Below are 22,900 nucleotides of genomic sequence, written 5' to 3'. Positions count from 1 at the left end.
ATTCATTCATTCAAATTTATTGGTTGAGAACATACTATTTGTCTGGCATTGTGCTGGCATTTAGGATGTAGTCATGAGTAAACCAAACATGGTTCCTACTCCCCTGGAGCTTATGGTTAAGTCATGGAGATAGATACTACTCACAAAATCACACAAGTAAATCTATCAGTGCAAATCAGGAATAACACTGTCCAGAATGAGTACAATATACTTTGAAAGTGTCTAACAGAGAGACCTAATCTCATCTGAAACACTAGGAATGGTTAGGATAGGGGGAAGGGGTGGGGAAACAAGGAGCATTCCAGGTCATGGAAGGACATGCCAGGCCAGGAGAATCACATTTATAGAAGCCCTAGGGCAGGAAGGAAAATGAACATACTTTATGATAGTAATTTTGTGTAAGCAAAGGTGGGGGAGTCTAGCAGGAAATACACCAAAATATTAATGATGTTTTCTTTTAGAGAATAATTGGTGATGTTATTTTCTCATGTATGCTTTACTGAATGTTCTAAATTTTCTATGATGAAAAATAAAAGCTTTTTGATCTGCAGGGAAACTCAGCCTAAAGAAGTAGTAAAGAGCTGACTAGAAAATTGGGCTCAAGTGGAGGAGGGGAAACAGAACTCTCCCAGTCACTCCAGGCTAGAAATCCAAAAGCTGGACTGGAAAGCTGGAAGTTAGCAGTATAAAAACATAATTAGCTTTGGTGAGTTAAAAGATCCTTGAGTACTTAAAATGTATAAAGCTGTGAATGAAAAGGAACTAATGTATATTGAGCCCTATTATGTACCAAGCACTATTCTACACTACAGAATTTCCTGGAACAGTAGTATACAGATAATGTGCTTTATTTCCACAGTTTACCCTCTGACTGTGCTCCTTTCTCTACACTAGTTTTACCAGATGGGTATTATAATCCCCATTTTTAAAAAAGAAAGTGAGATTTAAAGACAGGTCAAGTAAGTTATTCAAAATCAGACATCTATTAGATGGAAGAGCTGGGATTAAACGAATGGGTCTGTCAGATTCCAAAGAAGATCCTAGGACTCCCGTTGATATTGACCAGGGTTCTTAGCCTTTCCCAATCAATAGAAATTGATAAGAAGCCAGTCAAAAAATTCAGGCAAGCCTTTATTGGGGCTCCTGCTGCAGCAAGAGGGAATGAAAACAAGGGAAAACAGTTTCCCTTGCTGACTCCCTTGGTAGGGTAGGGGCAAGCTGGTTCCTATATGGAGTGAGGGTAAGTGATATGTCCACGGGTCAGGCTGAAGGGGTGGCTTAGGTGGTTTGCCCACCTCTTTGGTAATGTTGAGTGCAGGGGGCATGCACAGTAACCTGCTTTTTCTTCCAACACCCAGCTTTTTGCTCCAGATCTTCAGAAGTATAGCTGAGTTTTTCTGGTCTTTTGTATCTTGTTGTCTAGAACTTGCCCCAATTGTGCATGCACACTGTTGTTTTTAATCTCTTAAAATTTCTCTGTATTTTGTTGCTCAGGGAGCCATTTGTCTTGGTGCAAGCACTACAGCAAAAGGTCCTAGGTCCCAGCCTATGTCACTGTCACCAATGTAAATGTGATAAATATTGCTTATATTAAGATTTTCCTGTAACAATTGGGGATGTGGGGACTATGTTGCTTTTTGGCAGACCAAAGATGATAGGATTGTATTGTCAGGATGGTAGGTGACTTCTGCAAAATGCAATATTTTTAAACTCTTAAATAGTACTAGGGACTGTTCTAAGTGAATTAGAAATCTCATCTAATTTAATCCTCATAATAATCCTATAAGTACTATTATTATCTTCAGTTTGCAGATAAGGAAACTGAATTACAGAGAGGTAAAATAACTTGCCCAACATTATACAGAGCTGTTATTTGAAGCAGGCAAAATGGATCCAGAATCTGTAGACCTAACGACCAAGCTTTATATTATTTCTAGACTTTCAACTGACTCTCTTGGCCCCCTTTATACATGAGAGATCTACTTCCAAACTTTCCTTCCATGGTATCCCTGCTTAGATCAGTAAAAACAAGTTCCTTTAGAAGTTTGAAGCTGTTAGAAAACCACTTGATGCTGACTACCATTTGCCTAAGAGTCTGAGACCTAGCCTGGAAGGAAGTCTGCTTCTGATTCTCAGAGTAGGGCTACACAATAATACTGAAGCTCTGATTCCCTAAATGCAGCACACCTTGTGAAAACAGTGTCTAGCCTGCTGCTGCTGCGTCGCTTCAGTCATGTCCAACTCTGTGCGACCTCATAGACGGCAGCCCACCAGGCTCTCCCATCCCTGGGATTCTCCAGGCAAGAACACTGGAGTGGGTTGCCATTTCCTTCTCCAATGCATGAAAGTGAAAAGTGAAAGCGAAGTCGCTCAGTCGTGTCCGACTCTTTTCGACCCCATGGACTGCAGCCTACCAGGCTCCTCCGTCCATGGGACTTTCCAGGCAAGAGTACTGGAGTGTCTAGCCTAGTGGTTCTCAAATGGTAATATACATCAGAATCACCTAGAGAACTTGTTAAAACATATACTCCTGGGGCCTAGCCCAGAAGTTCTGATTCAGTAGATCCGGCAGGAGGAGGGTGAAGGGTGGAGAACCATTGGCATAGCCTAATAGAAAGCATGACCATCCTGGGAAGCAGGATTCATAGGAATGTCATCAGGGTTCTGGCACCAGAACCCTTGAAACTGAGATTCCTTTCAACCTGCTCTAACTCTGCCCTCACAATCTGGTTCCACAGAAGGTGGCTAAGATGGAGAAGGAAATCTGCTCTTAAACCAGCAATGAACCAGCATTGGAAATGTTTGTTGAAAAACAAAAGCAATGGATTTTTAGGTAGTGGGAATTTGAAATTTTTTTTCTTTTTATTCTTTTCAGGGGTGGTGGTGATAGTAATAGGTTCTGATTAATATGTCATTTGGGTAATTATTTTAATTTGATGGGGAAAAAAGACATAGTCCAGTTGCAAAACACTGGGGTTACATTTATCCCAAAATCTCAAACTAAGTTGTAGCTCATTTGGTAAAGAATCTGCCTGCAGTGCAGGAGACCCAGGTTCAATCCCTGGGTTGGGAAAATCCCCTGGAGAAGGAAATGGCAACCCGCTCCAGTATCCTTGCCTGGAAAATCTCATGGACAGAGGAGCCTGGAGGGTTGCGGTTCATGGGGTCGCAAAGAGTCGGGCACGACTGAGCGACTAACACTTACTTACTTACACAAGTACAAAACAATAAAAATTCCATTTTACGTTTTGAGTTACAAGGTCTGGAAAGAGAGAGATAACTTAAGTAACACCCGAGCGCCCTCTGGTGGGAAGTGAATTCTCCACTGCCCAAGCGAAAGTGTTCCTGTGCTAAGCAACCAATAAACTTTCATTTTTTTTCCAACCCTTTGAAATTGGAGAATGTTTTCTGAGAACAAATATAAAGGAAAAGATTACTGGGGAAGAGAGATTTTGGAGAGCACTGTTATGAAAATAGCTAAATTTTAGATCTAACATATGGATCTAAATCAAATCTGTTCCTCTTCAAATTTTTACCCACTAGTCTTAGCTTTACTGATGATTCTTGCCTGAATCAATTACTATGATGATGACAGAAAAATATTTTTATTTATATTATAGATTCCAAAGCACTTGAACAATAGTTAATTTACAAACCTGAAGTATGAAGTGAAGTCACTCAGTCGTGTCCGACTCTTTGCGACCCCATGGACTGTAGCCTCCCAGGCTCCTCTGTCCATGGGATTTTCCAGGCAATAGCACTGGAGTGGATTGCCATTTCCTTCTCCAGGGGATCTTCCCAACCCAGGGATTGAACTCAGGGACTGAACTTGGGTCTCCCGCATTCTAGACAGATGCTTTACCATCTGAGCCACCAGGGAAGTCCTAGGATTTTACAAACCTAGGATTCTAGTAAACTCTTGAAATTATCTCAAGTTATAAATATTCTGCTGGTCTCACTTGAAAATGCCCATGTCTTTTGTTTAAGTCACCAGGCTTGCTTCAATTTACTTGACATTTTGAAAAGCCCTCTTTTGTGTTTTGTAAAGCATACTGACTGGCTGTATATATCTCTTTGAATCCACAGCACACACCTACAGGTTCAGAATCAGGACAAAGGGATTCAGCTCAGAACATCTTTAAATTAGTAATAAAGTCTAAGAGGTAATCTCTAGCACTTGCTCAGTTGCTAGTAACCACCAGTTGGAATATTATTACATGATATTGATATCTTCCTACCAACCTTCAATCCATCTAGAAGAGCTGATGAAAATTTTGAATGAACTATATTTTTAACATAGTAACTGACATATTTAGCAGTATTTCTTTCCTTTTAGGATTTTAACAATAACACTTAGCACTTAATAACTGCCATAACTATTCACTGCAACCTTATGTGATGAGCACTCTTGCTGTTTCCATGTTACAGATCAGGAAACTCAGATTTACAGTGGTTGGAGCACTCACCCAAGTATAGCTCATTAAGAGCAGAACAGAGATTTAAACCCAAGAAGCCTTAACTATACTCTTAGCAGTGTGGCACACTATCTCCCTTTTTATTGTTTTCTTTTTATCTCTTTGCTTTTAAGAAAGAAAAAGACAAGCGAGGATATAGGTAGTCTTCTATTTGAAGGTGCCCCCTGGTACTTCTAGCACATATTACCTCTATAAACCTGTTGCTCTATTAGATTCCTTTCTTTCTATAGAAGTTCAAAAGCTTGAACTGTGGTGTCGGAGAAGACTCTTGAGAGTCCCTTGGACTGCAAGGAGATTCAACCGGTCCATCCTAAAGATCAGTCCTGGATGTTCATTGGAAGGAGTGATGTTGAAGCTGAAACTCCAATACTTTGGCCACCTGATACGAAGAGCTGACTCATTGGAAAAGACCCTGATGCTGGGAAAGATTGAGGGCAGGAGGAGAAGGGGATGACAGAGGATGAGATGGTTGGATGGCATCACCAACTCAATGGACATGGGTTTGGATGGACTCCAGGAGCTGGTGATGGACAGGGAGGCCTGGAGTGCTGTAGTGGGACTACCATACAATTGCACTAACAAGGTTATGTTCAAAATCCTTCAAGCTAGGCTTCAGCAGTACATGAACTGAGAACTTCCAGATGTACAAGCTGGATTTAGAAAAAGCAGAGGAATCAGAGATCAAATCGTTAATATTTGTTGGATCATGGAGAAAACAAAGGAATTCGAGAAAAACATCTACTTCTGCTTCATTGATTATGGTAAAATGTTTAATTGGATCACAACAAACCATGGAAAATTCCTAAAGAGATAGGAATACCAGATAACCTTACCTGTCTCCTGAGAAACCTGGATGCAGGTCAAGAAGCAACAGTTAGAACTGGACAGGGAACAACAGAATGGTTCCAAATTTGGAAATGAGAACAACAAAGCTGTATATTGTCACCTTGTTTATTTAACTTCTGTGCAGAGTACATCATGAGAAATGCTGGACTGGATGAATCACATGCTGGACTCAAGATTGCCAGGAGAAATATTAACAACCTCAGATTTGCAGATAATACCAGTCTAGTGGCAGAAAGTGAAGAACTAAAGAGCCTCTGATAAGGGTAAAGGAGGGGAGTGGGAAAGCTGGCTTAAAACTCAGCATTCAAAAAACTAGGTTCATGGCATCTAGTTCCAACATTCAAAAACCTTCATAGCAAACAGAAGAGGAAAAAGTGGAAGCAGTGACAGATTTGAATTTATTGGGCTTCAAAATCACTACAAACAGTGACTGTAGCTATAAAATTAAAAGATGCTTGCTCCTTGGAAAGAAAGCTATGATCAACCTAGGCAGCATATAAAAAAGCAGAGATCACTTTGCCAACAAAGCTGCGTATAGTCAAAGCTATGGTTTTTCCAACAGTCATGTACAGATATGAGAGTTGGACCATGAAGAAGGGAAGAATTAGTGCTTTCAAATTGTGGTTCTAGAGAAGACTCTTGAGAGTCTCTTAGACTGCAAAGAGATCAAATCAGTCAATCTTAAAGGAAATCAACTCTGAAAATTCATTGGAAGGACTGATGCTGAAGCTGAACTCCAATACTTTGGCCATCTTCTGTGAAGAACTAACACACTGGAAAAGACTCTGATGCTGGGAATGACTGGAGGCAAAAGGAGAAGGGAGTGACAGAGGATAAGATGGTTAGATAGCATCACCAACTCAATGGACATAAATCTGAGCAAACTCTGAGGGAAAGAAAAGAACAGGGAAGCCTGGCGTGCAGCAATCCATGGGGTCACGAGGAATCTGACATGACTCGGCAACTGAACAACAATTAGCTGTGCCAGCAGTAACCCCTGGCATCCCCAGCCCCACTTCTATACCTGATGAATTCAGATCTGTTATTGTGGTTCAGTTTGAAATTCATCTTTCCCAGAAAGTTTCTCTGGAATTCTTCAGTAGTCTGTGCATGTGGCTTCTAGTATAGCATGTTGCCATATTTTTTTTTAATCATCTGGTTATGTGTTTGCCTCTCCCATTAACAGACTTGAAGGTGAAGACCATGATTTACTCATCCTTGTAGCTCCAACCCAGTGTTTCACACATTCAATAAATACTGGTTAAACTGAAATGTTATATTCATGACATTTTGCTGTCAGGATTGTGGTTTCCTAGAGAGGAGGAATTCTGGCTTCTGGTACATATCTTTCCATTCTCTATACTCATCATACACAAAGCTGACTATCAGAATCTGAGGAGTTTTAAGTACAGTTTCTGAGAAATGAGTATATTACAAAGGTGACCTTTCATAGTACTGGGGGCTGAGGGGAAGGATAGCAATTATTTCTCCAATAGTGCTAATTTTTATCATATCCATAAGATATTCTGTGATCAATAGTTTAATCATTTAATTGTGATAGGGAGATAACACTAAGTATAGAAAATGTGTATAAAGCATAGGACAACAGAGGAAGGCTAACCTCTCTGTTGGCATGTCCAATATTTATTTACCTGGGCATAATATTTGCTATTATATTTACTTTTGGTGTTTGTAAGTAATGCTACAAGAAAAATTGCCAGGTCAAGGCTTAAGATTAAAGTGGTATGAGGCTCTGGAGTGAGAGGAATGTAAAGAAAATGAAGCAGATTGCTTTGTTTTTTCTATTTTAATATAATTTATTATTTTTAGTGTTTAATAACTCAATACACTTATATTCAAAATTCCTTTATTATTGAAATCCCTGCAGCAAAAAATAACTTGGTTATTGCCAATCTAAAACTCTCTAACCCCTAATTTCCTTTTTCTACTGAAACAATTGTTTTGATAACATACTTACATAGTGAGAAGTATCTCAGGAATGATACTATTCAGTTATAGCAGAAAGGAAAGGGCATTGGGACAACTGGCTTATCAAATGGAGCTTACAGACTAAAGAAGAAAAAAAAATCATTAAACACCAACATGACAAAACTGGAACTCATATTTTTCCCCAAATCTGGCCTTATTCCCACTTCTCTAAGAGAGACATGTTTTCTCATAGCTCTCTAAGACAGGCATACCTGACACATTTGACTCTTTTCATGCCCTCTCCCCAACATCCAAGGTATCACCTAGTTTTATAGATGCTACCTCCTAAGTATCTTGTGAATCTGTCCACTTTTCTCCAGTGAACTTCCAACATCCCAATTTAGACCTCTATCATCTCATATCTGGACTTCTGAAATAGCTTTGTCATGGGTATCCCTCCATGCTCTCTTATGCTTTTCCAATTCATTCTTACAAACCACAACCAATTTCCTAAAAAACAAATCTAATAAGTTCATTCTTCTGTTTATAACTTTTCAATGGCTCCTCATTTGCAGTAGAATAAAGGGCACACCCCTTAAGACAGCTAAAAGAATGCTGCATTTTCTGGCCCCTTCTCTAGCCTCATCTCTTGCCACTTTCTCCCTCAGACATCCTTATCCAGACACAGTGAATTTATTTCATTCCTCTCACTTCTGGCTTCCATATGTATGCTGCATTTGCATTAACCACCTTTTCTATCTCTTGGCCACTTTTCTACCTATCTAGAAGCTTATTTGATACCTCCTCCTCCATAACCAGTTTATGTTGGATTCTAATCTCTCTGTATTATACCCATCATCAGTGCTACCTTACTAAATTGTGCTTGTCTGTTTAATTGTCTATTTTCCCAGCAGATTATGAACTCACTGAAGGTAGAGGTTTTGCCTATAACATTCACTCCCAAATCTCTGGGCTTAACACAATACTCAGTACATGGTAGTACAATTCAGTAGTTAATTGGTCAAATGGATGGGTGGAAGAATAAATGAACTAATGAATATACTATATGATAAGTGTTATATATTTATCATAAAATTATCCTAGGTATTAAGACCACCTTCAGGTTCCATGATTCACTAGAAGGACTCACAAGACACAATGTGTGTTATACTTACAGAATATACTCACCAAAGGTGTGTTATGATTTGCTACAGAAGAATAAAGATTAAAATCAGCAAGGAAATAGAGTGCATAAAACAGAGTCCAGGAGAAACTAAATACAAGCTTCCAAGCGTCCTCTCTCGGAGGAGTCTCACTGACAGCACTTAATTCTCCCAACAAAGATGTCTGAGAACACATGCAAAGTGTTGCCAACCAGGGAAACCCATCTGAGCTTTGATTCCAGAATTTTTACTGGGGCAGTCAGTCACAAAGGCATAAAGTACCTGCATGACTGAATTTAGTTATTCAGTATCCTGTTCCCAACCTAAAGATAAAACTGATACAGGATAACTCAAAGCCCAAGAAATGAAAAAAAGGCATTCACCACAAATCATACTGTTAGTATAAACCATTGTTTTCCCCAGATAGGCAAAAATAAAGTATGTCTATGAAAACTTTCATAAGCCAAATGGTGTAAAGTGAAGCAGCAATAACCTTAGGAAACACCTTGCTAACAGATGTACAAAATAAATCAAAATAAAGCCAGTTCAAAACTATGGCAGCTGGATGCTGAGATGCTGAGTGTAGCTCTCTGGGGAAGGAGCTTAGTGGTGCCACTCCTGCTGCTGGGAATGCCCCTACCTCTATAACTTAACTGCTCACTACAGAACAAACGCTGAACACTATTTTCTCTTTTTTCATAAAAGTGAAAATCCTCTTCAGATTTCTTTTGGTTAGCAAACACAAGAACTAACACAGGTCTTTTGTGAAAGTGAAGTGGTATAAAGAGAACTCTGGAATGTCCTAGGATAACTGTATCTGGCACAGTACAAAGTCTCAGTTATATACTCTTGTCAATAAGGATTATTTCAAGGGCTCAGAGGTTATGTGCCAGGAGGTCATTCATCAGGGGCCCATCCTCAAGACCTTTAGAATGTGCAGGGTTTGGGAAACCCAGGCCTGCTGAGTTAATCCCTCTCAATTTACAGAAACTCAGTAGACTGAAGTGGGCTAAGGAGGACCTCTTAATATATAGAACATTTGAGCTGCATATTGAAAGAAAAGAATCAGCTATAAATACAGATGAGAAAGCAAGCGTAGAAGTAAGAACAAAATCATCAAGGCATAAGTGAGCATGGTTCTTTAAGGGAATGAAAGTAGCTCTCATGGATGAAGTCACCTCTACTCACAGATCCTCAAGCTTCCATGATGTTTCTATTGCCACTCTTTTCCCACCTGTATTTATCCACTCACTAGAGACCTTTTCACAAACTGGAAAAATAATTACTATATCATATAATATTCTTTCTAATCTATGTTTTATGGTATGCATAAATTTTTGCCTTAAGTTTCACAGATAATTTATTTCAAAGTATTCTCTGCATCCATTTTTAAACTCATAAACTAAGTATCTATCATCTTCTCTTTCGTATAACCTTTCCCAGAGACAGTAAGAATATTATACCCAAGTTACCTCCTGAGTGAGGGAAAATGGCAAGACAGCAGAAAATACTAGAAAAGATTAATAAGTATCTGAAAATATAATTTCCCTATACTTGTATGTCTCCTTGCAAATGTCTCAAGAGGGACAATCTTCTGCATCATTTGAATTCCCTGTAGCTCATGAATTTATACTAAGCCAAGTCTGCATGGCTATGCTCCCCTATTCTCTAAAATTAGATAAAATAGTAAATTACTGTTGAAACTGAACCCTAATACTTTTTTAAGTACCTTTTCCAAATTTATGTAAAATAATAAATGTGAAAACAGTATAGTGCTAATATCCAACATACTCAATAAATTATTGTTGAAACTGAACTCTAATGTGTGTGTGTATCTGCATGTGCATGCTCAGTCACTTAGTCACCTTTGACTCTTTCCTCCCTCACAGACTGCTCTGTCGATGGGGTTTTCCCAGCAAGAATACTGGGGTGGGCTGCCATTTCTACTCTCTGGGACCTCCTTAACCAGGGATCACACCCAGGTTTCCTGAATCTCCTGCATTGGCAGGCAGATTCTTTAACACTGAGCCACCTGGGAATCCCTAATACTTTAAGTACCTTTTCCAAATTTACCTCTTCATCAAAAGGAAAAATAATTGAAATGCATACTGAAATCACAGAAAAGGCAATGGCAACCCACTCCAGTACTCTCACCTGAAAAATCCCATGGATGCAGGAGCCTGGTGGGCTGCAGTCCATGGGGTCGCTGAGAGTCGGACACGACTCAGTGGCTTCACTTTCACTTTTCACTTTCATGCATTGGAGAAGGACATGGCAACCCACTCCAGTGTTCTTGCCTGGTGAATCCCAGGGACCGGGGAGCCTGGTGGGCTGCCATCTATGGGGTCGCACAGAGTTGGACACGACTGAAGCAACTTAGCAGCAGCAGCAGCAAAATACTGAAATCAAGGTTTGAATGAAGTATACTTTCTTAACAGTCAAAGCAATCAAACTTTATGAAAGATAAAAATTAAAGTCTTCCATAAGAAAATATGGGGGGGGGGGATGAAACTTTGATGGGAAGCCATCCATGGAAAATTAAACTAAGCTATGTGTCTAATGCCAAAACCAAATTAAAGGAGGCTTAATGAGAACTAGGCAGCAGGCTGAAAGAAATCTCATTTGCCCTCTTCACCCTGGAATTGCCTTGTTTGGAGTCCATGAGAGTCTGTATTTAAGAAACAAAAATGTGCAGGCATTTGCTACAAAAATTGCTCTGGTTTCTCATGTAATGGTGTGGGCTTCATAAATGTTTAGTGGAAATAAGAATGATGAATATTTGAAATAGGAAAAAAGACATACCAATTGTTTAAAGGAAGAGAAAATAAAGATGCACAAATGGAATTCTTACATGCCTACTGATTTTTGAAAGCTATATGAAAGACTGAAAAGGACAACAAAGTATGAAAGCTAATATTGCTACTCAACTTCAAAGCTTTTTCTCTCATAAGACTGACGCATGTGTACAACCACAAGAGAAGCTTTATTTTAAATGTAAGTATTTCAAGGAATAGTGTGTGACCTTAGACATCATCTCTTTAAAAAAGAACAAGCTGTGAGAGGCTAAAGGCTTGTGATTTTAATGAGGGTTAACAATGATAATATAAAGCTACTTTGCACACTATAGTCCACTTATTAGCAACAGCTCATACCTTTCTGCAGAGTCACCTATTTCACATCCAAGACACAGTAAGTGTATTTTAATACAAAACCTTAAGTTTCTCCAAGACATTCCAAATTTGTATCAACATTATCATCTTACCCAATCAGCCAAAACTCCAATGTGTGGATTGCTTCTCTCCTGATCAGACTTCTGTGTGAATTGTCAAAAGGAAGAGGAGAAAACTGTGCAAAAGATGGCTCTGTGTTGTTCCTGACCAAACATTAATGTCAGTCTATTCCAAAATCAGATCAAAGATATAATTATTCTGTTAAGACACAGAACAAATTTAAGAAGCAAGAGAAAATTTTAATATGGTCTGAAATTTCCACTAGCATTACTAAAAAATAGCTCCAAAAATCTCCAAATTTTAATCTATGTTAATTAAAAATGACAAACACAGTTACTATAACCTATCGTGGCCTGAACTAATTTAACTGAGCAGGCAATGCAGTGTTGGCAAGGTCAGGCCTTTGTGCTCAATTATTGTTCCTTCATGCGGACTTCAAAGAAACTGTTTTGTGAGAAGGAACAATGATTCCATTATCCAAAGACTAACTAACATAAAATTTAAATAACAATCCAGTGGAGGTTGCAATTAGTTAGAATTCAAAAGACACACAAACATATGCAAAAACCTATTTGTAAATTGGTTTTATTCATTAAAATTCTAGAAAACTTTTTCCTAGACAGTAACAATGAGCGAATGCATCAGGAATGTGGTCAGTATAGGAAAACCCATCCATTAGGAAAAGTGAAAATGACTAGTGGTAGTATAAGTAACAAATAACCATAATGGTGATTGACGGTATCAGGACACAGAGGAACACCCCTGAGACTGAGGATCTGGATATAGAACCTAAGCTGTTTTAAGGTATGGAAAAGTTAGGGTGATACCTTCATTGGGACAGACCTCTTTCTGATTCTTCTTTTATTGGGATGGAGGGAAATTTCAGTACACCAAGATAAAGAGAAGTGGAAGGGATTTTTACTATCCCTTATTCTCCTTCCATGTGGCGCTAGTGGTAAAGAACCCACCTGCCAATGACTAGTTTGATCCCTGGGTTTGGAAGATTCCCTGGCGGAGGGCATGACAACCCACTTGATTATTCTCGCCTGGAGAATCCCATGGACAGAGAAGCTTGGCAGGATACAGTCCATAGGATCGCATGATTGAGTTGGGCACAACTGAAGTGATTTAGCACACATTCTCCTCCCAAAAATAGCAGCAAGTAGTATCTCTGTGTTACTTTACTAGCTCCTACCCTCCACCATAAGGTGGGAATTTTTAGTTATCTAAATGATTCAAAGCCCTAAAACTGCTCAGTTCACTTGGTTCCTGGGGAAGATACCAAAGAGATATCTGCTATCTCATGTATCAGAAAGGCTGGGTGACTATTCCAAAGAAGGAAAATTTCCTAATCCCCATTATTGCTTTCCTCACAGCAGAAAATGTGGGACAGTGGTGATATCCAGTCACAGCTTTCTTAATAATCCATGACAAGGAGGAACAGATGCTTTTTAAAGTTTTCCTCTACCCTCTTAGGTTAAGTGAGATCTATAAATTAAACTGACAAAAGATATATTCATAAAAGAAAATGTATATAAATTTTACTCATGCTAATATTTACACATAAAAAGAGGCTTCAAAGGAAACAAATGAAAACACAAAGCATTTAGACCCAGGGGCTGTACCATTTTAACAAAGTGTGATAAATTGCAGAAAAGCAACTAGACAAAAGGAAAGGGGGGGTTTAAGCTTCTATAGTAATCAATTGAGGGAAACCAGTGGAAAATGAGAGCTATTTTAGTAAGGTTTTGTTTATTCAGATTCATCTCAGTTCCAGCCTTCCATTTCCAGTGATAAAATCCATTCTCCTCATCCTGATACACCACAAGGGGTAGAGGGGAATTTATGCCACCTTCGCAAAGGGAAATTTTTGCCCTATTTCTGGGCAGATAAGGGGAGAGAAAGAATCTTTCTTATATTTGTTGGTTCTTAGTTTCCTTCAGCTCAAAATAAATCTTATTCCCCAAACAGCTGACTTTGCTAGAAAAAAAATTCACCCAAATGAATAGATTGGTTTCCCTTGAAATACATGATCACAAATCTCTAAGGGCACACAGCCATGCAACCCCAGTGTCTGGCAATCCCATCATACTTCCTGAGAAGATTCAATTTTCTATCCCCCAAAATAACTTTCTTCCTAAACTTCATATGTCTTCTCTCCCCCACAACCCTCTACCCTCAACTCTCAGCTACTGGTTTTATCTCAAACTTCATTAAAGATACTGAAGTAAAACAAATTTCCTTAATTCTCCTTTAGGGAAACCTTCAAACTCACCTGCATTTGCTCCTCTCTCTACCTTCTCCCTTATTTCAGTGAAGGAAAATTTCCTCCCAGTATGTGTAAAACAGGGTATTAAATGAGGACCTTTCCTACTGTACCACACTTTGGGTTAAGGTTCCAAAAATAAAAATAATTAGTGATAATTACCCCAACATTCTACAAGATACAAGACAGCAGAACCAGTCCATAACTGTCAACTCCCAACAGCCATTCCAGCCAAAACAGAGGACACTAACAATTTGGAACTCAAATTAAGAAGAGCCATGTAGGTAAAGGAGAAGGAAATGGCAACCCACTCCAGTATTCTTGCCTAGAGAATCCTGTGGACAAAGGAGCCTGGTGGACAAAGGACCCCTGCTGTCTAAGGGGTCACACAGAGTCGGACATGACTGAAGTGACTTAGCATGCATGCATGCATGTAGGTAAAGGTTTGCTAGCCTAATGAGGAATGATATGGCATTTTTCTGCCCTTTCCATGGAGGAAGACAGAGTCTTCCCTGCCCTTCCCACCTCAATCAAACTAAGCAATGGGAGCTCAAGAGAACCACTGAAATAGAAAGCCCAGAGATAAATCCATGCACTTATGGATACCTTATCTTTGACAAAGGAGGCAAGAATATACAATGAAGAAAAGACAACCTCTTTAACAAGTGGTGCTGGGAAAACTGGTCAACCACTTGTACAAGAATGAAACTAGAACACTTTCTAACACCATACACAAAAATAAACTCAAAACGGATTAAAGATCTAAACATAAGACCAGAAACTATAAAACTCCTAGAGGAGAACATAGGCAAAACACTCTCCGACATAAATCACAGCAGGATCCTCCATGACCCACCTCCCAGAATATTGGAAATAAAAGCAAAAATAAACAAATGGGACCTAATTAAACTTAAAAGCTTCTGCACAACAAACTATAAGCAAGGTGAAAAGACAGCCTTCAGAATGGGAGAAAATAATAGCAAATGAAGCAACTGACAAACAACTAATCTCAAAAATATACAAGCAACTCCTGCAGCTCAATTCCAGAAAAATAAATGACCCAATAATGGGCCAAAGAACTAAATAGACATTTCTCCAAAGAAGACATACAGATGGCTAACAAACACATCAAAAGATGCTCAACATCACTCATTATCAGAGAAATGCAAATCAAAACCACAATGAGGTACCATTTGACGCCAGTCAGAATGGCTGCGATCCAAAAGTCTACAAATAATAAATGCTGGAGAGGGTGTGGAGAAAAGGGAACCCTCTTACACTGTTGGTGGGAATGCAAACTAGTACAGCCACTATGGAGAACAGTGTGGAGATTTCTGAAAAAACTGGAAATAGAACTGGCTTATGACCCAGCAATCCCACTGCTGGGCATACACACTGAGAAAACCAGAATTGAAAGAGATACGTGTACCCCAGTGTTCACTGCAGCACTATTTATAATAGCCAGGACATGGAAGCAACCTAGATATCCATCAGCAGACGAATGGATAAGAAAGCAGTGGTACATATACACAATGGAGTATTACTCAGCCATTAAAAAGAATACATTTGAATCAGTTCTAATGAGGTGGATGAAACTGGAGCCTATTATACAGAGTGAAGCCAGAAAGAAAAACACCAATACAGTATACTAACGCATATATATGGAATTTAGAAAATGGTAACAATAACCCTGTATGCGAGACAGCAAAAGAGACACAGATGTATAGAATAGTCTTTTGGACTCTGTGGGAGAGGGAGAGGGTGGGATGATTTGGGAGAATGGCATTGAAACATGTATAATATCATATATGAAACGAATCACCAGTCCAGGTTCGATGCATGATACTGGATGCTTGGGGCTGGTGCACTGGAATGACCCAGAGGGATGGTACAGAGAGGAAGGAAGGAGAGGGGTTCAGGATGGGGAACACGAGTATACCTGTGACGGATTCATGTTGATGTATGGCAAAACCAATACAATGTTGTAAAGTAATTAACCTCCAATTAAAATAAATAAATTTATTTCAAAAAATTTATAAGGCTGAATAGGAAAAATTCATAGTCCACACAAAGCAGTTGAAATTTTATTGTGTAGATTAAGGACTTAGAAAGGCATTGAAGAAGTTTAATCAAGGTGCAGACACAGATTTGTGATTTAGAAAGATTCCTCTGGCAGTGGTGTTGAGCAGACTTTCTTAAAGTTGAATAGGCTACATTCTTTCAAGAAAAAAACTTTTTTCATCAATTCCTTCAGTATCTGAAGACACTTTTTATTATGTTGCTTAAATAGGCACACACACACACATATATATATATATATATATATATATATAACAAACCATAAGCTCCTTATTCTGGTATCTTAGTCATAAACTAAACTAAATAAATATATAAGTATGTATATATACACATATATTTATATATTGATTTCCCTGGTGGCTTTGTGGCAAAGAATCCACCTGCCAATGTTGCAGACATGGGTTTGATCCCTGGCTCAGGAGAATCCTCTAGAAAAGGAAATGGTAATCCACTCCAGTATTCTTGCCTGGGAAATGCTATGAACAGAGGAGCCTGGCAGGCCACAGTCCATGGGGTCACAAAGAGTAGAACACAACTTAGAAACTAAACAACAACAAATTTGTATATATGTGTGTGTATATATATATATATGTATATATATATATATATATGGTTTAAACCAAGCTACAAACCAAATTAAATTTTAATTAGCAATCATTTAATGCAATGGTGTTTTACTTAAATGAAATTGCTACTCAGAGGGTCTTAACTGTTTTGATGTAGATTCACTGGAGTTTGAAGAAAAGAGAGAAGGAACAGAGAAACATTGAGAAACATTGCTGGTGGATTTAAATTGGATCACCTTTAATGTGCTTCAAGGTAAATAAGTTGATTTTAAATTATATTTTGGCTGTTGAACTAGACTTGGCAGAACTGTACTTCTAGAATATGACATTTCAGATTGAACCTCATGGATCACAGCTTTGGTGGCTGCAACCACAAGAATGTAAACCTCATGTGTTTCTAAGTCAATCTTAAAATGCTTAATATGAACATAATCTGGATCATCTGGATGACTGCTGCTGCCTCTGCCGCTAAGTCGCTTCAGTCATGTCCAACTCTGTGCGACCCCATAAATGGCAGCCCACCAGGCTCCCCCATCCCTGGGATTCTCTGGGCAAGAACTCTGGAGTGGGTTGCCATTTCCTTCTCCAATGAATGAAAGTGAAAAGTGAAAGTGAAGTCTCTCAGTCTGGATGACTACTTTATAACAAAGCTCTGCCACAATATCTCAGCATCTACATTTGCCTTTCAGTTTATGATCCAATTACTACCATTTCAATTATTTTGGATTGGTGGGAGGAAATAGATGGGTTCAATGTGCGATTTCTGCTTTCTAGCATTTCCAACTGGATGAAAACTAACTGACCCATGGTTTCTTTATGACTGTAAAGAAATTTTTCTTCTTTTCTAAGGAAAAGAAGGTCGTTAGGTATTTCAAACAGAGAAAACTAGAGGGAAAATTAAGAAAAGACTGAACCAAAGCTGAATCTACCATTTATTGAGTTGCTGTATGCAGAGTACACCATGCGAAATGCCGGTCTGGATGAAGCACAAGCTGGAATCAAGACTGCCAGGAGAAATATCAATAACCTCAGATGTGCAGATGACACCACCCTTATGGCAGAAAGTGAAGAGGAACTAAAGAGCCTCTTGATGAAGGTGAAAGGGGAGAGTGAAAAAGTTGACTTAAAACTCAACACTCAAAAAACAAAGATCATGGCATCTGGTCCCATCACTTCATGACAAATAGATGGGGAGACAATGAAAACAGTCAGAGACTTTATATTCTTGGGCTCCAAAATCACTGCAGATGGTGACTGCAGCCATGAAATTAAAAGACGCTTGCTTCTTGGAAGAAAAGTTATGATCAACCCAGACAGCATATTAAAAAACAGAGACATTACTTTGCCAACAAAGGTCCATCTGGTCAAAGCTATGGTTTTTCCAGTGGTCATGTATGGCTGTGAGAGTTGGACTATAAAGAAGGCTGAGTGCCAAAGAACTGATGCTTTTGAACTGTGGTGTTGGGGAGAAGACTCTTGAGAGTCCCTTGGGCTGCAAGGAGATCAAACCAGACAATCCTAAAGGAGATCAGTCCTGAATATTCATTGGAAGGAGTGATGCTAAAGCTGAACTCCAATACTTTGACCACCTGATGTGAAGAACTTACTCTTTGGAGACAACCCTGATGCTGGGAATGACTGTAGGCAGGAGCAGAAGGGGACAACAGAGAATGAGATGGTTGGACAGCATCACCAACTCGATGGACATGAGTTTGAACAAGTTCCTGGAGTTGGTGATGGACAGGACAGCCTGGTGTGCTGCAGTCCATGGGGTCTCAAAGAGTCAGATACAACTGAGAGACTGAATTGAACTAAACTGACAATGTGTCAGGTACTGTAAACACCTTACACCCTCTGTCACATTTAGTCTTAAAAAAAAAAAGTCCTGTGAGATTTGTATTATTATCCATTTGTATAGATGTGAAAACTAAGGCTCAGAGAGATAGGGTCAGACAACTAGGAAATGGCAAAGCCAAGACTAGGACCACTCAAGACTAACTTTGTTACTGATCCCCAAAGGGTTGGAGATCCCTCAATGGGTCAATGGGTCTTTTGCTTGGAGTTGAAAATGTCAACCAAATGAAACCAGGTTCCTTGTAGTAGAGCAGAAACTTTATTCATTCATCAAGGAATAGAGAAAGGAGATGTTTTGTCACCCATACCAGCCCCTGAGAACTAACAGATCCTTGCCTTGATTTATCTCTGTTGGTTTCAAAATCATCTGGTATTTAACAGAGATGTTTTGCTGCTGTGCTGAGAGATATGTAGTGGTCAACTGCCCTGAACTCCTTCTGACTTTACCACAGGAACTCACCTACACAGGTAAGACTTGGAAGTATCCAAAAGTTACTTTTGCTTCATTATTGTGCTACTATCTCTGCCTAAGGAAGGGGTGGGGAGGGGATGATTTGTACTATGCTAGGCATACTAAGCATACTTCCTGCCTTCTGCAAAGAAATGTGAATGACTACATATGTCCCAGCTGCTGGCAATCTCCACTCCTTTCCTAGAGCCCTGATGACTTATCTGCCTCCTACCCCTTAAAATTCCTTTATTCCTCCTCCCTTTGGGGAGAAGGTGTTTTTGAAGTATGAGTTCTCCTTTCTCCATTCCTTGATCTATAAATAAAACTTCTGCTGTACTATACCAAACTTGGCTTCATTTGAGTGGCATTTGCAACTCCAGGCAAAGGACCAATTGAGGGGTCACTGACTCTTTGGGGATTGGTAACAACTTCAATGGCACCCCACTCCAGTACTCTTGCCTGGAAAATCCCATGGACGGAGGAGCCTGGTAGACTGCAGTCCATGGGGTCGCTAGGAGTTGGACATGACTGAGCGACTTCACTTTCACTTTTCATTTTCATGCATTGGAGAAGAAAATAGCAACCCACTCCAGTATTCTTGCCTGGAGAATCCCAGGGATGGGGGAGCGACTGAAGCGACTGAAGCGACTTAGCAACAGCAGCAGCAGCAGCAGCAACAACTTCAATTCTATGCTCTAAACTATTAGGCCTAAATGAAAAGGATTATACAGTATTTAGGTCCTTTACCAAAAGGTGATTTAATATTCTTAATTTATAAAACTAAAATCATGTTGAATTGTGGACGTAGATTCTGATAGATTTGTCCTTATGACAGGTTTCAGTGGATTGGTCTTGAAAACATTGGCAACACAAGGTAAAGAAAAAGGTAGAAAAGAAGCAAAAACTACTTTAACATTAAATACCTATAAACAGAGTTATCTGTAATCCCTCTATTGACATGGAAATTCCAAATCAGTGATTGGAATTGCTCTTGAGAGCAATTTGTTGTTCGGATTTCTTTGGAGAACAGGGTTATGACCTTAAAAGAGAAATATGACCCTCAGAAGAATAATCATTTGATTCATTCCAGGAACCATATAAAGATTTCTCCAACAGACTGGATTAAGAGGGGTGGGAGAAATTTATCCACCCCCTAGAAATTTATCAAATTAAATTCCAAAAACTTTTTTTTCATTTTCCAAAACTTTTAAAAAATAGTGGCAAGTTGGTTTAGAAAGTATTAACACTTGACAAAAATAGAGAAATTAATTGCTAAATATTAAAATGGAAATGAACCCAAAATGAGCATAATGATATATAAAATGATAACATAGGTCAACCAGAGGTGAAATTAACTTACTAGAAAAAAATTGGGCTCCTATGGTGGTACTTGGTACTCCCTTGGTAAAGTAGTAATATATTTGTTGCTTGAAATTTATAAAATAAAAGCCAAGGGGTAGGATGGAAGACAGAAAGGTCTCTTTCCATGGCCCACTAAGCAAATTCTCCTCTCAGCTGGCAGAAGCCAGATAACATCTTTGGTGATTACTTCTATTACTGCAATACTCTTTTAAATACTTGTGCTATTTTAGATTCTCTTTTAAACTACGATAGAAAAATGAAAAACAAACCAAAAAGCTCACATTATTTTACTAATTGTTGTTGATTGGCTAATAAAGGACGAGTTGTCTCAATTGCGTTCAGATAATTTTGACCCTCTCTACGGTTCGTAGAAAGCGCCCAGGTATCCGCTTCCCCGGCGTTCCCCTCGGTACCGCGGAAACGAAACTGCATCAGGCTCCGCCCCACTATCTGCAGATTAACCCAATCAGGACCCGGCCCGGGTTGATCGCGTGCCAGGTGTCATGGCGGCCTGCAGGCATTGCTGCTCGTGCCTCCGGCTGCGGCCTCTGGGAGATGGTCCCCTCCGTCTGCCAGGGCGGAATAGGAAACTCACCCAGTTACAGGTGCGAGCACTATGGGGTGGCATCGGGCCGCGATCCGTGGCCGTGGATTTAGGCAGCAGGTAAGGAACTGTGTGTGTTCTCTGTCCTTTCACAAGGCGGGTCCGAGTACATTCACTTCCTAGAGTACGAATCCGGCAACCCAATCTCTTCACCCTAAATCTAAGTTACAAATTTCCCTTTCCGTGTTTGGAACCTGTTTCTTGGCACCCCCAGCCCCATACCCCTACTTCTCTTGCTGTCTCAGTACCGTGCCCTTTGCTGCTGCTTCCTCCCTCCCTCCCTCCCTGTTCCGAGCTTCTTTTCCCCAACTGAGTTTGCCCACCTGATTTCCATTCTCTTCACTTTTGGTGATTCCTCGGCTATGAAATGAAAAAGATAACGCGTTAACAATTGATGCTTACGTCCTTCAATCCAGTTTACTGGCTAAGAAGCTTGGCCCGTATGACTCTGGGTAGGAAGGGAAGGACAAAGTCAGTTTGTTGACGCTGGTTATATGATACTCTGTTAAAGCCTGTGAAAGTGTTAGTCACTTAGTCCTGTCCTACTCTTTGCAACCCCAACCAGGCTCCTCTGTCCATGGAATTCTCCAGGCAAGATTGCTGGAGTGGGTTGCCATTCCCTTCTGCAGGGGATCTTCCTAATCCAGGGATGGAACCCAGGCCTCCTGAATTGCAGGCAAATTCTTTATGGTCTGAGCCACTTGGGAAGCCTGTAGTAAATGTACTATTACTCTCATTTTATAGTTAAAGCAACAGAGGCTCAGAGAAGCTTAGGTAACTTTCTCAGGGTCAAAGCTACTCCTATGAGACTAGGTGGATTTTAAATTTGTGTTTCAGATTGATACTTTCTCTTGGGGTCTGTTTGCCAGAATTCATTTCTAAAATGACTTTTATAAAAGCAGTATGGGATTCATTTTAAAAAATGAAACTGCTAATACTTTATATATACTTTTCACATGTATTTGTAAAAAAACGTTGACCCTAGTTCATAGAAAAGTCAGAAAATCTGGCTTTGAATCCAACACTTCCTCCCTGACTTACTGAATGATCTTTGAACAAGCTATGTCACCATGTCACCACTCCTTCCACTCCCCTGAATGAGGAGAGTTTTATTAGATCAAGAGTCAGCAAACTTTTATGTAATGGGTCAGATAATAAATATTTTAGACCAAATCATAAAGCTGGGTGTTTTAGTTTTGCCTACTGTGTGTCAGTCACATAATCATATGCGTTTACATACCCTCTAAAAATGTAGAAAAAAAAGTTGTTAGGTTAAAGACTATAAAAAGAAAAGAGCTGTAATTTGTTGACTGTGAGACTAGATGATCTCTAAGGTCTTTCTTTCCACCTCTTGCATTCTTTGATTCTGATTTTTGAGGGGAAAGATAATCTCTTCCATCCTTCAAGGACTGAAAATTTATTCCTCTCTGAAGAAATGCCCCGGAACATTTCATTACACAGACATCTACTGGTAGGCACTAGGTACTCAAAGGAGAAGGAAATGGCACCCCACTCCAGTACTCTTGCCTGGAAAATCCCATGGACGGAGGAGCCTGGTAGGCTGCAGTCCATGGGGTCGCAAAGAGTCAGACATGACTGAGTGACTTCACTTTCACTTTTCACTTTCATGCATTGGAGAAGGAAATGGCAACCCACTCCAGTGTTCTTGCCCAGAGAATCCCAGGGACAGGGGAGCCTGGTGGGCTGCCGTCTATGGGGTTGCACAGAGTAGGACACGACTGAAGCGACTTAGCAGCAGCAGCAGCAGGGACTCAAAACAACAAGGTTAGGTTTGCCCTCCAAATTTTTCATAATAGTCTACTTTGAATCTCATTTATTAGTCAACTGGGATTTTTTTTTGTAACCTTTTTTTAAACCTGTGTCATGTGTTGCAGCAGTGAGATTCATAAATATCATACCTGCTGAGTCAATTATTTTCTTTGTCATAAGTTTGCAACAAACTTTTTTGGGTGACTGCTTTATACCACCAACTTGATACTTGTTATGTGTATTCTTTACAATGTCCTAGAAGGTTGTATACTATTGTGGTAAACATCTTTACTACACACAATAAA

The 22,900-nt window shown here is 39.6% G+C and overlaps 1 protein-coding gene across 2 annotated transcripts in view; it reads left to right on the top strand.

Moving 5' to 3' along the window:
* The first annotated feature begins 20,695 nt into the window (after positions 1-20,695).
* Positions 20,696-22,900, top strand: part of PNPT1 (polyribonucleotide nucleotidyltransferase 1) — a 40,806-nt gene continuing 38,601 nt past the window's right edge. Inside the window, exon 1 of one of the 2 annotated variants that reach the window (XM_040224865.1) lies at positions 20,696-20,885. In XM_040224865.1, the coding sequence (XP_040080799.1) occupies positions 20,838-20,885 (48 nt within the window). In that variant the 5' untranslated portion in view covers positions 20,696-20,837. The remainder of the gene's footprint in view (positions 20,886-22,900) is intronic. The other variant, XM_040224864.1, reaches the window with a different exon arrangement.

The sequence above is a fragment of the Oryx dammah genome, unplaced genomic scaffold (genome assembly GCF_014754425.2).
Source record: "Oryx dammah isolate SB20612 unplaced genomic scaffold, SCBI_Odam_1.1 HiC_scaffold_25, whole genome shotgun sequence".
Taxonomy (NCBI): Eukaryota; Metazoa; Chordata; class Mammalia; order Artiodactyla; family Bovidae; genus Oryx; species Oryx dammah.
This window is presented reverse-complemented; position numbering and strand designations above follow the sequence as displayed.